Genomic DNA, 18368 nt, shown 5'->3' on the forward strand with positions numbered 1-18368 from the left:
TGTTTCCTCTCTTTCTTAGTTAAGCGTATTTCCTTTCAATGTGTCACCTCTCCTCCTCCATCTGCAGCACCCAGCCGACGTGAGAAGCTGCAGCCCCTGGAGACAGAAAGTATCCCTCCTTGCAGTCAAAAAGATGAGGATTAAGGAATAGGTCAGTATTCTCTGCCACCTGGAAGCATAGGAGCTCACGGGGCAGGCAAAAGAGAAGACTATGGGGGAAATGAAAAACTAAGTATAAATGTTTTGCAACAACAACAAAAAAAACCCAAAGGATTTTTCTTTTCATGCAACAGATCACCATCTTCTCCTTGGAATCTCCCACTTGATAGCTCCTTCAAGGTCTTTAAATTTACTTTTTGGCTCAAAATTTATTTAGTCTACCTTTCAATACGAAAACGAACAGTTTCAGACACTCAGAAGGGACACATATTATGGTGGTGTTCCCTCATCTTTCAAGGGGTTAATTACCTCTGGCTGAAACACTAAGGAAATATCGGAAGATGGCTCAGTCACTAGGTCAGCCTCTCGAGAGATCACAGTTTGAAGGCAATAATGAAGACAGGGCCTCATTAGGGTTTAAAATAGTCCCAGAAAAAGGGTCTCTGCCAAGTCCATGGGGGAAGACATGTAAGCAAGACTTCCTGTGCTTTCACCTCCCAACGTGAAACACCTTTTAACGGTGAGGCTCTCCCCAAGACCAGGCCAGCCCTGTCCCATCCTCATGTACTAGAGGCCAGAAATTAGCATGCACTAGCTAATACAACATTCCTGGTGAGGCCCTCTGCAAACATGGCATGCTGTGCCATAATCAGCTGGTTTATACCAGATCACAGAGTCTAGAAGCACAAGAGTTGGGAGCTAGAAATGATCTTTGTCTAGTTTGTCAAACTAGGCTCAGAGAAGTTAACTGTGAACTCACCGCTGCACACCCACACCTAGATGAGACTGTGAAGTAATTCGGGGGGGGGAGAATATGCATAATGCTAAGCTAAAAATAAAATTTCCGAATCTATAACCCCAAGAAGAGAAAAACAAGAGGAGATAAGGTTTAAGTCATCATTATAGAAAAAAAGCCTTTGACATTTAAAAACATCAAAAAAAGTTATAGAATTCTTTTACCAATTAAGGTGGATCAGTTCGAAACTTGCACAGATTTATATCCCCTCAATAAACTGGAATAAAATAAAAAGCGGCAGAATAAAGCCTGTATTGTTTTGGGGAAATGTACCTAAAAAAACTTATTTTAAAAAAGCTATTTTGAATTAAGAAAAAGAAAGTAGAAAAAGAATTAAATACATGGATCACAGAATATTCCATATATGGAGAGGACACACCACCAAGTAGTTTCTATTCCTGAATGTGGAAATGATTAAAACTTAACTTAAGCTAAAGTCACTGTCCTCTATCTCAAAAATATTCAACCAATCCAGGCTCCTTCACAATGACTGCAGGGCGAAGTGCTGGCAGCCCCAGGGCTGGTAAACCCCAGCATCCCCAGTACACGTGCTCACATGCACAAGTGGGTATGGACCAAGAGGTAAAGCCACCCACGAATGGTTGCCTTGGGAGGCCATGGCAGTTGAATTGTTTTCCTCAATTCCCTACAGATTGGGGATTGACATAAAGATTGGGGATCAGCATACTGAAAGAGGCCATTAGAATGGCCTGAAAAAGTCCTCATTTGCTTGTGAAAGCAGTGAGAATATTCCAGGTTTATTTTCATCAGTTTGGGGGAAGAGGAAACAAGAAAAATTCTTTGCAGATGTTGTAATACTCAGACCCAGGTGTGTAGTTATTGAACTAAAAACCTTGATATGTCTGTTCAATTCATTACTGTTATATGTGAGAGGATGAAAACAAAGGAGTTTAAATATAGCAAGGCTAGGGATGATGTAATTTATCATTGGCTTTGCCTTGCATAGGAGTTACTATGCTAACATGACAGTTACCTGGCAACAAGTGAAGAGTTACTTCCTTCTCTGTTACTTCCTTTTCGTTTGTGTGAATTTCCTAAAAGAGAAGAGCAAAGGATATTTTTCTTTGTTTAAGGGTTTAAAATGAATAACATTAAGCCATGCTTTCAGAATACACACTAAAATATCACATACCCTCAGAAGCTTTTTGTTTATGTTACAAGCTACTTTTTTTTTTTTTTTTTTTGAGACAGAGTCTCACTCTGTCGCTAGGCTGGAGTGCAATGGCGCGATCTCAGCTCACTGCAACCTCTGCCTCCCAGGTTCAAGTGATTCTCCTGTCTCAGCCTCCCGAGTAGCTGGGACTACAGGCGTGTGCCACCACGCCCAGCTAATTGTTTGTATTTTTAGTAGAGATGGGCTTTCACCTTGTTGGTCAGGATAGTCTCTTGACCTTGTGATCCGCCCCCGTCAGCCTCCCAAAGTGCTGGGATTACAGGTGAGCCACCGTGCCCAGCCCAAGCTAGATACTTTTTAAAAACGTTTTTAACTAAAGGAAGATAGAAAATTCCAAGTTATTGATATTTAATGTATCAAACTAATTATTTAGGACTGATAACTAGTAGCTGTCCCAAGTAGAGGGGGAGAGGTAGGCACTCCTTATCTCTCCTTACCTAAGGAACAACCTGAAGTGTCACACAGCAAAGCAAGGCTGCTCAAACACAGCATCAGAAATAAAAGAGATGGCCCGGCGTGGTGGCTCACACCTGTAATCCCAGCACTTTGGGTGGCCGAGATGGGCAGATCACTTGAGGTCAGGAGTTCAAAACCAGCCTGGCCAACATGGCAAAACCCCGTCTCTACTAAAAATACAAAAATTAGCCAGGCATGGTGGTGAGTGCCCGTAATCCCAGCTACTTGGGAGGCTAGGGCAGGAGAAACACTTTAATCCGGGGGGCAGAGGTTGCAGTGAGCCGAGATTATGCCACTGCACTCCGGCCTGGGTAACAGTGAGACTCCGTCTCAAAAAAAAAAAGAAAGAAAGAAAGAAAAGAGACAACACGCCACAGCATGATCCCCTCTCCTTCCAGTGAGGATCAAGGGTTGAAAACAAAAGATGATGTGTTCTTGAGAGAATATGGACACATGAATAAGGCCCAAAGGTAAGAATAGGAAAACATGAATGTATCAAGTCAGTATTGATCCAGCTAACCTATAGCACACCAGGGCTCAGTAAAGAGAGCTGGAACATTCTTTGTCCATTCAAAGTTACCTAAAACCACAAGACAGTGCCAAGGGATACAGTCATTTCTAATAGAGAATCAAGGCCAGGTTCTGGGTCACTGCTTCTCAGTAAAAATATATTCAAGTGCCTCTATTTGGGACTCAGTATTTATTGGATATTCAAAGATAATTAATTACAAACATTAATGAATTAATAGACCAAAGCAATGATCATATATGGCGGTTAACATAACAAAGAGAGGCACCATGGGCCTCCTAATAAAGTGTACCACACCATCCAGGAAGTGTTCTTGCCAAAATATCTAACCTCAATCTCCTTGAACTTCCATGGCAATCAGCCAATTTATCAGAAACACTGGGACAGAGAAACATGTCAAATAATACAGTGGGGATATAATCAGTCAAATTCTGACTGTGAAAAATTCTACAAGACACAACCAGTTTTGTCAACAAATAAAATCAGATTTTTTTTTTTTTTGGTAGAAGGCTCTGGGTGGGAAGTTTTCTGAATTTGTTAATTCGGACTGAAATATGGCATTAGAAGAAACCTGGGTACAGCCTATCTTGAGGCCGAAGAAGAATGTTAGAGCTTTTCCTGAGAACTCATTTTTGAGCATGGTATAAATTGGAGGTGACTAAGATGCCAACAAACCAAGTCCCTCTGAGGCAGTGTGGTCAGATCACGTGGGAAGCTTGTTATCTAAACACTCTCCAGCACCCATAAGCCTGCGGACTTACAGTAGAGGGATGCAGACTGGCTCTCTGATTTTGTAAAAAGCTCCCCAGATGATTCTGAAGTATTGGTCTGGGGCTTAAGCAAGAGGAACTATTCTTGCATGTTAAAAGCTATGAGTGTTTTGGTAATTTAAAAATTCTTGGCCAGGTGCGGTGGCTCATGCCTGCAATCCCAGCACTTTAGGAGGCCTAGGCAGGCAGATCACTTGAGGTCAGGAGTTTGAGACCAGCACGGTCAACATGGGCAAAAACCCATCTCTACTAAAAATACAAAAATATTACCGGGTGTGGTGGCGGGCACCTGTAATCCCAGCTGCTCAGGAGGCTGAAGCAGGAGAACTGCTTGAACCCGGAGGCGGAGGTTGCAGTGAGCCAAGATCGTGCCACTGCATTCCAGCCTGGGTGACAAAAGCGAGACCCGGTCTCAAAAAAAAAAAAAAAAATTATAATTGAGAGTTTTCCTCATGTGTCATTGACAAAGAACTAAATTAAAGCACTTTTTTTTTTGAGACGGAGTTTTGCTCTTGTTGCCCAAGCTGGAGTGCAACGATGGGATCTCAGCTCACTGCAACCTCCGCCTTCTGGGTTCAAGTGATTCTCCTGCCTCAGCCTCCCAAGTAGCTGGGATTGCAGGCATGCACCACCATGCCCGGCTAATTTTATATTTTTAGTAGAGACGGGGTTTCTCCATGTTGGTCAGGCTGGTCTCAAACTCCCGACCTTAGGTGATCCGCCCACCTTGGCCTCCGGAAGTGCTGGGATTACAAGTGTGAGCCACCACGGCTGGCAAAGCACAATTTTATTTTTATTTATTTTAGGTTTTTGAGACGCAGTCTTGCTCTGTTGCCCAGGCTGGAGTGGCGTGATCTTGGCTCACTGCAACCTCTGCCTCCTGGGTTCAAGCAATTTTCCTGCCTCAGCCTCCCAAGTAGCTGGGATTACAGGCTGCTGCCACCAGGCCCGGGTAATTTTTGTATCTTCAGAAGAGACTGAGCTTGCCAGGCATGGTGGTTCACGCCTGTAATCCCAGCACTTTGGGAGGCCAAGGTGGACGGATCACCTGAGGTCAGGAGTTCCAGACCAGCCTGACCAACATGGAGAAACCCCATCTCTACTAAAAATACAAAATTAGCCAGGGTGATGGTGCATGCCTGTAATCCCAGCTACTCGGGAGACTGAGACAGGAGAATCGCTTGAACCCGGGAGGCGGAGGTTGCAGTGAGCAGAGATTGTGCCTTTGCACTCCAGCCTGGGCAACAAGAGCGAAACTCTGTCTCAAAAAAAAAAAAAAAAGTAAGTTATGGCTGGGTACAGCAACTCACACCTATAATCTCAACACTTTGGGAGGCCGAGACGGGAGGACTGCTTGAGTCCAGGAATTTGAGACGGGCTTAGGAAATAGAGTGAGACTCATCTCTACAAAACAAACAAACAAAAAAATTAAAAAATCATCCAGGTATGGTAGTACATACCTGAAGTCCCAGGTACCTGGGAGGCTGAGGTGAAAAGATCACTTGAAGCCTGGAGGTCAAGGGTGCAGTGAGCCATGACTGCACCACTGCATTCCAGCCTGGGAAACAGAGCAAGACCCTGTCTCAAAAAAAAAAGTTACTAACCAAGGATCTGCAAGCCCCATTGAACTCAGAGCCTACATTCTTCCCTGCTATGTACCAATTCTAACAAACATGGTCTCTAGTTTCCCATTGCAAAAGAGAAAATCAATGTAGCATCCCTTGCTTGTAAAGGAAACTCTTACTACAAAACTGATCAGAACAAATCAGAAAAATTCCGTTAGGAGAACTGTACTTCACGTTCAAGGATCTGTCACACACAGCAGCATTCCTCAACCTTTTTGGAGCTAGGTGTTGGTTTCGTGGAAGGAAGACAATTTTTCCAAGGACCTGGCAGGGAGGCAGGGGATGATTTTGGGATGAAACTGTTCTACCTCAGATCATCAGACATTACTTAGATTCTCATAAAGAGTGTGCAACCTGGATCTCTTGCATGTGCAGTTCACAATAGGGTTCGTGCTCCTATAAGAATCTAATGCCGCCACTGATCTCACAGAAGGCAGAATTCAGGAGGTAATCCTTGCTGCCCCCTACTCCAACATTCACCTCCTGCAGTGCTGGCACAGACTAGTACCAGTCCATAGTCTAGGGGTTGGGGACATACAGGACAAAAGCACATGGATGTTAAAGTCAACTACCACTCCTGACAACTTGCTGAGAGGCAGCCTGGTGGTATTTACTTCACTGGTTCTTGAAAAGTCAATTCTTTGGATTCTTACTAAGTTCACATTCAGAGTGCACATCATCTCAAATGTGTGATGATCCTGGGGCACCTTAGGAGAGGTATAAAAAGGGTAGGGCCCTGCCAGAAAGATCTTGAAAAGAATTGAGGTGTGGTGTGTGGGGGTACAATGAAGCTCTCATAGGTCAAAATGCTTACAAATGCTCCTATCAGCTGTAAATAAAAAACTGAAATTGTTGTTCTCAGATTAATTTTATCCAGCCAGAGGGACAAACTCTAAGAAGCAACATCTCTAAAGGTTCCAAAACAATTTCTTTCCATTGCATTTGACACCAAAGTGCTAAAAGGACATAACACAGACATTTCATTTCCTAAAAGCTGCCCTACTTTTCTAGAATGAACACTTAATACTCATTTTTTCCAGCTAAGCAGAAAATCTGAGGGAGAAAAATGAATTTGCATCTACATATTAGGTAGGTATCCATGTATATCTTTTTTTTTTTTTTTTTTTGAGGCGGAGTCTCACTCTGTCGCCCAGGCTGGAGTGCAGTGGCGCGATCTTGGCTCACTGCAAGCTCTGCCTCCTGGGTTCACGCCATTCTCCTGCCTCAGCCTCTCCGAGTAGCTGGGACTACAGGCGCCCGCCACCACGCCCGGCTAATTTTTTGTATTTTTTTTTTTTTTAGTAGAGACGGGGTTTCACTGTGGTCTCGATCTCCTGACCTCGTGATCCGCCCGACTCGGCCTCCCAAAGTGCTGGGATTACAAGCGTGAGCCACCGCGCCCGGCCCCATGTATATCTTAAAACAAATTTTTTTTAAATAGAAAGTTGTATTTTTTATACAGCATAGTACTGACAATTTAAGTTTTTGTCTTTCTCTATGTTTCGCCAATATTTTCTCTGTGCATGCACTAAAAACAGAAAGAATACCGACCTGGGGCCACAGTCCAAATATGGCTCTGGCATCCACAGACATGACTTTGGTCATGTTATTTAAACTGACTGTCAGTTTCAGTTTCCTCCAATATAATAAAATGGAAACAATACTACCTAGTATGAGAGCTTTAAGAGATACATACGTAACTTCAGTGACACAGGTACTTGGTAATGTAATTTGTTATAGTTGTTGGGGGTAGCAGGATCTGTGCTTCTGCTTGATTTCCTTTCATGAGTAAACAAAGAGCAGGGGAATTATTCAAGAATCTGTCCGCAGGGTGTGGTGGCCCACACCAGTAATCACAGCACTTTGGGAGGTTGAGGTGGGTGGATCACTTGAGGCCAGGAGTTTGAGAACAGCCTGGCCAACATGGTAAAACCACGTCTCTACTGAAAATACAAAAATTGGCCGGGTGTGGCAGTGTGTGCCTGTAATCCCAGCTACTCGGGAGGCTGAGGCACGAAAATAGCTTGAACCTAGGAGGTGGAGGTTGCAGTGAGCTGAGATCGCGCCTCTGCACTCCAGCCTGGGCAACAGAAGGAGACTCTATCATTAAAAAAAAAAAAAAAATCTGTTTCATGAGACTAGTAACTTCTACTTTTCTCCCAATCCTGTTTCCCATATTAAACTAAATTGACTGTACTCAGGAGGTCTCACAGTTCTTTTTTCTGTGAATCAGGAATTCCTGAAATTAGCAACACTGAAGTTGGCCCTAAATCTTTAACTACATAGGAATATCTGAAGCCAGGGAAAAGGAAATAGCATTTTTCTATTAATAGGATTTATCTTCTAGCAGCACACCATGATTTATGTCTGGTCATTATGCATCTTATCTTTTGCAACAGAAAGCACTCTGAACCCTCTGCAAGACCAAAAAAGTAGACCAATGGCTTTCTTAAGAAACCACATCTGGGCCGGGTGCGGTGGCTCACGCCTGTAATCCCAGCACTCTGGGAGGCTGAGGCGGGTGGATCACAAGGTCAGGAGTTCGAGACCAGCCTGACTGACATGCTGAAACCCTGTCTCTACTGAAAATATAAAAATTAGCCAGGCATGGTGGTGCACGCCTGTAATCCCAGCTACTCAGGAGGCTGAGGCAGGAGAATCACTTGAACCCGGGAGGTGGAGGCTGCAGTGAGCTGAGATCATACCATTGCACTCCAGTCTGGGAGACAGAGCAAGACTCCATCTCAAAAAAAAAAAAAAAAAAAAAAGAGACCACATCCGAGGAAGGACCTGCTTGGACATGCACACACAAAAAAGCTTTCTCAGCTACTAATTTTGTTGACAGTAGATCAAGTTGCTAAAAGGTGGTAACAAATTGAGAATAGAAACCTATATAACCACTGGAGCACTGGAATTTAAGGTGCCACATTGTACTCAATCATCACTAGTATCAGGCTGGGCGCGGTGGCTCACGCCTGTAATCCCAGCACTTTGGGAGGGCGAGGCGGACGGATTACAAGGTCAGGAGATCGAGACTATCCTGGCTAACACGGTGAAACCCCGTCTCTACTAAAAATACAAAAAATTAGCTGGTGAAACCCTGTCTCTACTAAAAATACAAAAAATTAGCCAGGTGTGGTGGCGGGCGCCTGTAGTCCCAGCTACTCCGGAGGCTGAGGCAGGAGAATGGCGTGAGCTTGGGAGGCAGGGCTTACAGTGAGCCGAGATCATGCCACTGCACTCCAGCCTGGGCGACAGAGCAAGACTCCGTCTAAAATAAATAAATAAATAAATAAATAAATAAATAAATAAATAAATAAATAAAATAATAAAAAATAAAAATCATCATGAGTATCTAATCCTTTCTGGTTAACACTTCAAAAAAAATTATAAATATACACTATGCAAGTCTTACAGATAATCAACTCAGGTAAAAAACAAATACCATCATCACCACTATCAACTGCTTCCCCCTTCAAACAAAAATCCATACCAGTCCCAAGAAGAGAAATAACCCAGAGGACTCCAAAAAATCAGGGTATACAAATAAGAACCATAAAGAAATCCTTGCCTCAAAAATATGTTTAATTGGAGTTTTTCTTTGAATTTGATTTTCACAAGTTACCTGTTTGGGTGGGTAGGAAGGACGGAATGGAGAGTATTCACTGGCAATGTCTGTAGTCTCTTCATCCCTATATTTCACAATTGCTTTTTCAACTCCACAAGAAAAACAAAGAAAGAACTGACAAATATGGAGCTAATATATCTCAATATTCTTAAGAGAAAACAGATGTACCATTCTTTGCTTGTTGATCCCAGGAGAATGAACATAGCTGAATGAAGGAGAGCAGAGGTGGATACCAACAAGGTACGAGAGCACCCGTATCTGGATGTGCTGAGTCCTACATGTGGATCTTGGAGTGGGTTCCCCTGAAATTCCCCTATGTGCATCCTACTCCTAACCATGCTGTATTCTGAATGTGTATAAGCTGTTGTCTTCGCTGGCAAGTCTGTTGGACGAGTGATTAAAGGCTTTCCAACCTTTACAATTGAATGAGTAAATATAATCTCTTTCTTAGTGGCATTACAAATTACTACACTGTGACCAAGAGTCACTTGTGGACTGTAGAAATCACAGATGTCCAATCTGTGAATGCCAAAGTCTACCGGAAGTTCCCTTTTCCAAAGTGGGTACAGGGCCAGCCCTTACTGAGGTTGAGAAGTGAATAATAAACATTTCTTGGGCTCTAAGTGCCAGCTACTGTCTAAAAAGCTTTATATTTATTTATTAACTCATTTAATCCTCACAGCAAACCTTTGCAATAGAGTTATTATACCCATGATCGTCTCCATTTTACAGATGAAGACACTCTGCTAGTACGTGGCACAGGTGAAAGTCAAACCCTGCGTGCAGTCTGCGTTCCTGGCCCAGTCTGCGTTCTTATTCGATACCACACTGTCATGTGGAAAGAAGGAATGAAAGGAAAAAGGAAAAACAAGGCAGAATGATCAGTGAAGTACCTGCTAGATCCATCTGAAACCAGGTCAAAGCGAGCAACACAAAATGACCAGGGAAAGCCTCGAATGAGAGTTATAGAGAGGCCAAAGGAAGCTAAAGGGAAAACAACAACAAAAGACACCTACACCCAACCTAAGTGACACTGGCCCGATGCATGGAGAAGAAACTTGAGGCTCCTCAACACCTACTGAAAGAGTTACCTCTTATGACTCACTCCACTGGGTCCTCTGAGGCATGAGTCTCTAATTTTCAAGCCAAGTGACTCGAGAGTTCAGTGGGACTCCAGGAAAGGCTCTAACTATGAATAACACTGGTATGTATGCCTGAGCAATTCTTGCTTCCTTTCAAGAGTATATAATCTTGGCCACGTACGGTGGCTTATGCCTGTAATCCCAGCACTGTTGGAGGCCGAGGTGGATGGACCGGATCACTTGAGCTTAAGAATTCGAGACTAGCCTGGGTAACATGGCCAAACCCCATTTCCACAAAAAAAAAAAAAAAAAATTTTTTTTTTTTTTTAATTAGCCAGGCATGGTGGCATGTGCCTGTAGTCCCAGCTACTCAGAAGGCTGGGGTGGGAGAATCACCTCAGCCTGGGAGGTCAAGGCTGCAGTGAGCCATGATTGCACCACTGTGCTCCAGCCTGGGTGACAGAACAAGACCCTGTCTCAAAAAAAAAGAATAGAAAAGAAATAGCTAGGCTTAGCCACTAATATGGATGGCATCACCAAATGCTCTACTCATATTGCAATACACTGGAAAAGGGAGGATTCCTCTAAAGCTTAATGGAAAGACTATTACTCGTGAAGCCTTTTCAGAGAGAGCAGTAGATAGGCCTAGCACATCCCGGGATCTAACAGCCAATTCAATCAGCATCCAGTGAGAGCTGCCGGTGTACTATCCCTGTTCTTTGGGGTGGTGGGAGCTTCTTAAACCATAAACTCGTTTTAGAGAAGGGTCTAGAGTTGCCCTTAAGCCTCTGCGCCTTTAACTCTGACAGTCCCTACCAACTGCCTAGTTAGTGGATGTTGACAACCTTACTTCTGCAGCTGTGAAACATGAGGTAACATTCCTCACTGATTCCATTAACTATCACGTTCACTGTGCAGCAGAAAGGCAGAAAGGTTAGGCTGACAGACTTTTCTTAAAAAACTAACTCTGAAAATTATGCAAATTTTCAACAAATGCATCAGTTAAAAATGGTCTATGTGTTTTGCATAGCACCTCTTGCTGCTCCATTTGAATTTCAACAAAGCTTGCCATTATGGCACAAAGGAAAGGCAAAAACTGCTGGCACCAGGACCACAGCACGTCCAGGTTTTCTAAACTAGAATATCTCAGTGGGGCTTAAATTCAATTAGAACAGAAGCATGGACAGGGCACAGTGGCTCACACCTGTAATCCCAGCACGGATCACTTGAGGTCAGGAGTTCGAGACCAGCCTGGCCAACATGGTGAAACCCCATCTCTACTAAAAATACAAAAATTAGCCAGGTGTGGTGGCACACACCTGTAATCCCAGCTACTTGGGAGGCTGAGGCAGGAGAATTGCTTGAACCTGGGAGACGGAGGTTGCAGTGAGCCAAGAACGTGCCACTGCACTTCAGCCTGGGTGACAGAGCAAGATTCCATTTCAAAAAAAAAAAGAGGGAAGCATGACAGCCTCAAGTGATCCTTCTGCCTTGGCCTCCCAAAGTGCTGGGATTATAGGTGTGAACCCCCTGCCCGGCCACTGTTAATTCCTTATTTCAACATTTACTCCAACGTTATGGCTACTTTTTATTTGTTTATTTTAATTTTGTAAAAAAGAGGCAGACGTGAAAAATAAGTTCCAGTTTCCGCAAGTTTTCTCCCACAGATCAAAAGAAACTGTCTACATCTGTTCTGGATCCCATTGCAAGTATCAGCAATTCCCAGAACCCACAGCTGTGACTATCCCCACATTATCTAAGAACCTCGCCCATGCTAAGCCAGAAGCACTCCCATTCTGGCAATGTCTATGCCAGACAAGAGATGAGAATTTGAGAACTGCCACCCATTCTTTAGCAAGCTTATGGCCCAAAGGAGACACACCTACTGGAACCCGTATCACACAGCTGGTCCAGCATCAAAAGAGTTGCCAACCTGATCTCTTCTCAGAACTATGTTTCTGAGGAGTGGCCCAAAATCACAGGGCTCCAATGGGCCTGAGTCAATATTTAAGTTGTGTATCTGGTTACTCAGAGTTGCAAAATGACCCATCTCTAATATATACTAATTCATTTCAACAAATAGCTCCTGAACATGTTAAGTACCAAACACTAAGGATAAAATGATGAGTAAGGCCAGGCACAGTGGCTCATGTCTATAATCTCAGCACTCTAGGAGGCCCAAGGCAAGTGGCTCACTTGAGCCCAAGAGTTCGAGACCAGGTTGGGCAACATGGCAAAGCCTTGTTTCTATAAAAAATATAAAAATTAGCAGGGCATGGTGGCATGTACCTGTAGTCCCAGCTACTCAGGAGGCTGAGGTAGGAGGATCACCTTGAACCTGAGGAGGTGGAGGCTGCAGTGAGCTGTAATTATGCCACTGCACTCCAGTGTGGGTGACAGAGGAAGACTCTGTCTCCAAAAAATAAATAATAAAATGATGAATAAGAATTGACTTTTATTAGCCAGGCATGGTGGAATGCACTTATCCCAGTTACTCAGGAGGCTGACATGGGAGGACTGGTTGAAAGTTGAGGCTGCAGGGAGCCGTGATTGTGCCACTGTACTCCAGCCTGGGCGACAAAGTGAGACCCTGTCTCAAAAAAAAAAAAAAAAAAAGGACTGACTTTTGCCCTCATGAAATTCAGATGACAAAAAATAACTACAATGCTAAGTAATGGGTGCTGTAAGGGCCAGAAGCCTATAAAAGATTCTATCTCTATCTCTATCTCTACACATCATCTCATTTATTCTTCAGAGCTTAGTTAACTACTATTATTGTTTCATTTTAGAGATGAAAATGAGACTAAGCCAGGTTAAGAGAAGTGGGTCTCAAGCCTTTACCTGAAACGCTTTACCTGACAAGGGTTTATCTGACGAGGGTTGTACTCTCAACCACAATCCAACCTGCCTCCCCCAGCCGACCATGCCTCCTCCTCCTGGGCACTGCTCCTCTCCTTGAGTTCACATGCTCTTTCATTTACTGAATGATCATCTCTTATGCACCTGCTCTCTTCCACACACAGCAAACACAGGAATGAACACAATACACAGCACCTAAGTCCCCAGAGAACACAGGAGTCTGACAGCCTTGGTAGAAATGTGCTATGTTAGAGGAAATACAGGGTACAATGGGAACACTTAGAAACACTGAACTACATTCAGAAAGGGTCAAAGAAGACTGCTGCACTCAGGAAGTGTAATTTATACTGAGACCTGAAAATGAGCAGAAATTAGTTACAGACAGAATGGCCATGTGATGGTTAATACTGAGTGTCAACCTGATTAAAGGATGCAAAATATTGATCTTGGGTGTGGCTGTGAGGGTGTTGCCAAAGGAGATTAACATTTAAGTCAGTGGGCTGGGGAAGGCAGACCCAGCCTTAATCTAGTGGGCACAATATAATCAGCTACCAGTGAATATAAAGCAGGCAGAAAAACATGAAAAGGTGAGACTGGCCTAGCCTCCCAGCCTACATCTTTCTCCTGTGCTGGATGTTTCCTGGCCTCAAACATCAGACTCCAAGTTCTTCAGTTTTGAGACTTCGGCTGGCTCTCCTTGCTCCTCAAGCTTGCAGACAGCCTAGTGTGGGACCTTGTGATCATATAATTTAATACTTAATAAACTCCCCTTTATATATATATATACACACATGTGTATATATATGTGTGTATATATATATATACACACACATACATACATACAACCTGTTAGTTCTATCCATCTGGGAACCCTAATACGGATTTTGGTGCCAGGAGTGGTTCTAGAGGTACAGAATATTAAGGATGGCATTCTTTCATTCGTCGTGGAGTTGGCTGCTTAATATGATTAGACCCAAAAATGCTAAGGACTCTACTGCTAATGGAAGTAGAGAACACTGATAGTCCTTGACATGAACTGTTTAGAAAGATATGCAAAACAAACGCATTTGACACTCCTGATTCATCGCTCATGAGAGGCAAGGAGTTTAGTGACTCTATATATAATACCTTTGACCATATGTGGAGAACCAAGGAACATAATGAAGCTGGTTGGTTGCTCCTAAGTTCAGTGGACAAAGTGATGAAAGAAAATGATGAACTCAGGGATTCTATCTCCTGCCTTCAGAAGCAGATACTGAGCCTCAAATCTGCTAAGACTGTCCTGAGTGAGAGTCTTATCTCTGGCAGAGAAAGAGCTGAAATTGTGGAAAAACAGATACAAGCTCTTATCATGCGAGTGGCTGAACTGCAACGAAAGGAGCATGCACAGCCTCGCCAGGTGTCTTTTGTTAAAGTGAAGGCATTCATGGGAAAAGAATGGGACCCTGCAACTTGGAATGGGAACGTGTGGGAGGACCCTGATGAAGTTGGGGACACCGAGCTTGCAAACTCTGATGAACTTTTTTTGCCAGAAGGAACAGCTTCCCCATCCCCAGTAGTGGCAACATCCCCTCCCTGACGCATACTGCCATCAGCCTTTCCACCTTTGTCTGAGATAAACTCTGCATTGCCTGAGGCAACACTGATGGCCTCCCCTGGCCTCAAACATCAGACTCCAAGTTCTTCAGTTTTGAGACTTCGGCTGGCTCTCCTTGCTCCTCAAGCTTGCAGACAGCCTAGTGTGGGACCTTGTGATCATATAATTTAATACTTAATAAACTCCCCTTTATATATATATATATATATATACGTGTATATATATATACACATAATATAATGTGTAAGGTAAGATAATGCTGATTCTCCTCAGGAGCCACCCCCAACACCCCTGTTTGCTTCTAGACCTATAACTAGACTAAAGTCCCAGTGGATGAGGTGAGGTTGAGATTGTGACCCGTGACGAGGTACGCTACACTTGAAAAGAACTGCTTGAGTTTATAAACAGAAATCTGGAGAATAGGCATGGGAATGGATATTAAGGCTATGGAATAATGGTAGAAGGAACATAGAGTTGGATCAGGCTAAATTTATTGATTTGAGCCCACTAAGTACGGACTCTGCTTTTAATGTTGCAGCTCAGGGAGTTAAAAAAGGTTCTAACGGTTTATGTGCTTGGTTAGCTGAAATGTGGATTAAAAGATGGCCCACTATGAGTGAGCTAGAAATGCCTGATCTCCCTTGGTTTAATGTAGAGTAAGGGATCCAAAGGCTTAGGGAGATTGGGATGGTGGAGTGGATTAGTCACTTTAGACCTACTCATCCCAGCTGGGAGGGTCCAGAAGATATATCCTTGATCAATGCTTTGCAAAACAGATTTGTGAGGGCAGCACCTGCAACATTGAAGAGCCCTGTAATTGCTCTTCTCTGTATGTCAGATCTAACAGTGGGAACTGCAATCACTCCACTACAAAATATAAATACAATGGGAATAACTGGATCCCTGGGTGGCAGGGGCCAAGTGGCAGCACTCAACTGTCAAAGACAAGGTGCTCATAGCTACTGTAATGGACGGTAGAGATAAAGCAGCAATCAGAATAGTCTGACTCATGTAGAGCTCTGGCATTGGCTAATTAATCATGCTGTTCCTAGAAGTGAAACTGATAGAAAGCCTACTGCATTCCTACCTAATTTATATAAACAGAAAACTTCCAGGTCGAATGGACAAAAGACTAGTTTGAATTATAAAAACAGAGAATCACGGCCCCTCAGTCAATTTCCAGACTTGAGCCCGTTTACAGACCCAGAACCCCCTGAAGGAAGGGGAGGCCGGGTCCCCTTCAGGAAGGACCCACTACATTACCGACAATTTATGCAGTGGATCTTTCTCTCATCCTTCCCCAAGGAGACCTCTGACATTTTACCAGGGTTAAGTGTGCACTGGGGAAAGGGAAATGATCAGACATTTTAGGGACTAATGGACACTGGTTCTGAGCTGACAATGATTCCAGGGTACCCAAAGTGTCACTGTGGTCCTCCAGTTAAAGTAGGGGCTTATGGAGGTCAGGTAATTAATGGAGTTTTAGCTCAGGTCTGACTTTCAGTGGGTCCAGTGGGTCCCCAGACTCATCCTGTTATTTCCCCAGTGGTGGAATGCATAATTGGCATAGACATACTTAGCAGCTGGCAGAACCCCCACACTGGCTCCCTGACTGGTAGGGTGAGGGCTATTATGGTGGAAAAGGCTAAACAGAAGCCGTTAGAGCTGCCTCTACCTAGAAAAATAGTAAATCGAAAACAATATCACATCCTTGGAGGGACTGCAGAGATTAATGCCACCATCAAGGACTTGAAAGACGCAGGAGTGGTGACTCCCACATCCCTGTTGAACTCTCCTATTTGGCCTGTGCAGAAGAAGATGGATCTTGCAGAATGACAGTAGATTCTCGTAAGCCTAACCAAGAGATGACTCCAGTTGCAGCTGCTGTACCAGATGTGGTTTCATTGCTTTAGCAAATTAACACATCTCTTGGTACCTGGTATACAGCCATTGACTTGGCAAATCCCTTTTTCTCCATTCCTGTCCATAAGGCCCACCAGAAGCAATTTGCCTTCAGCTGGCAAGACCAACAATATACCTTCACTGTCCTACCTCAGGGACATATCAACTCTCCGGCTTTGTGTCATAATCTTATTCGAAGAGACCTTGATCGCTTTTTGCTTCTACAAGGTATCACACTGGTCCATTATATTGATGACATTATCCAAGAAGTAACAAACACACTGGACTTACTGGTGAGACATTTTCGTGCCAGAAGATGGGAAATAAATCCAACTAAAATTTAGGGAACTTCTACCTCAGTAAAATTTTTAGGGGTCCAGTGGTGCGGGGCCTGTCGAGATACTCCTTCTAAGATGAAGGATAAATTGCTACATCTGTCCCCTCCTACAACCAAGAAAGAGGCACAATGCCTAGTGGGCCTATGTGGATTTTGGAGGCAACATATTCCTCATTTGAGTGTGTTACTCCAGCCCATTTATTGAGTGACCCAAAAGGCTGAAAGTTTTGAGTAGGGTCCAGAAAAGGAGATGGCTCTGTAACAAGTCCAGGCTGCCGTGCAAGCTGCTCTGCCACTTGGGACACAAAACCCAGATGATCCAATTGTGCCTGAGGTGTCAATGGCAGATAGGGATGCTGTTTGGAGCCTTTGGCAGGCCCCCATAGGTGAATCACAGTGGAGGCCTCCAGGATTTTGGAGCAAGGCCCTGCCATCTTCTGCAGATAACGACTCTCCTTTTGAAAGACAGCTCTTGGCCCGTTACTGGGCTTTGGTAGAAACTGAATGTTTGACTATGGGTCAAGTCACCATGCGACCTGAACTGCCCATCATGAATTGGGCACTTTCTGACCATCTAGCCATAAAGTGGGTCGTGCACAGCAGCATTCCATCATCAAATGAAAGTGGTATATATGTGATTGGGCTCGAGCAGGTCCTGAAGGCACAAGTTACATGAGGAAGTGGCTGAAATGCCCATGATCTCCACACCTGCCACCCTACCTTCTCTTCCCCAGCCTGCACCAATAACCTCATGGGGAGTTCCCTATGATCAGCTGACAGGAACAGAAAACCAGGGCCAGGTTCACAGATGGTTCTGCACCATATGCAGGCACCACCGAAAGTGGACAGCTGTAGCACTACAGATCCTTTCTAGGACATCCCTCAAGGACAGCAGCGAAGGGAAACCTTCCCAGTGGGCAGAGCTTTGAGCAGTGCACCTGGTTGTGCACTTTGCATGGAAGGAGACATGGCCAGATGTGAGATTATATACTGATGCATACGCTGTAGCCAATGGTTTGGCTGGATGTTCAGGGACTTGGAAGAAGCATGATTGGAAAATTGGTGACAAAGAAATTTGGGGAAGAGTTATGTGGATGGTCCTCTCTGAGTGGTCAAAAACTGTGAAGATATTTGTTATCTTCATGTGAGTGCTCACCAATGGGTGACCTCAGCAGAGGAGCATTTTAATAATCAAGTAGATAGGATGACTCGTTCTGTGGACATCACTCAGCCTCTTTCTCCAGCCACCTCTGTCATCACCCAATGGGCCCATAAACAAAATGGCCCTGGTGGCAAGGATGGAGGTTATGCATGGGCTCAGCAACATGGACTTCCACTCACCAAGGCTGACCTGGCTACGACCACTGTTGAGTGCCCAGTTTGCCAGCAGCAGTGACCAACACTGAGCCCTCGATATGGCACCATTCCTCTCA

The 18368-nt window shown here is 44.1% G+C and overlaps 1 protein-coding gene across 4 annotated transcripts in view; it reads right to left on the reverse strand.

Annotated features, from left to right (window-relative positions):
* The window catches only part of MTMR12 (myotubularin related protein 12), an 88814-nt gene that overhangs the window by 48766 nt on the left and 21680 nt on the right, over positions 1 to 18368 (reverse strand). For all 4 annotated transcript variants that reach the window (XM_032136002.2, XM_032136001.2, XM_032135999.2 and 1 more), the window contains exon 2: positions 1950 to 2010. In XM_032136002.2, the coding sequence (XP_031991893.1) occupies positions 1950 to 2010 (61 nt within the window). The remainder of the gene's footprint in view (positions 1 to 1949; positions 2011 to 18368) is intronic.

This window comes from Hylobates moloch, unplaced genomic scaffold, assembly GCF_009828535.3.
Source record: "Hylobates moloch isolate HMO894 unplaced genomic scaffold, HMol_V3 SCAFFOLD_17, whole genome shotgun sequence".
Taxonomy (NCBI): Eukaryota; Metazoa; Chordata; class Mammalia; order Primates; family Hylobatidae; genus Hylobates; species Hylobates moloch.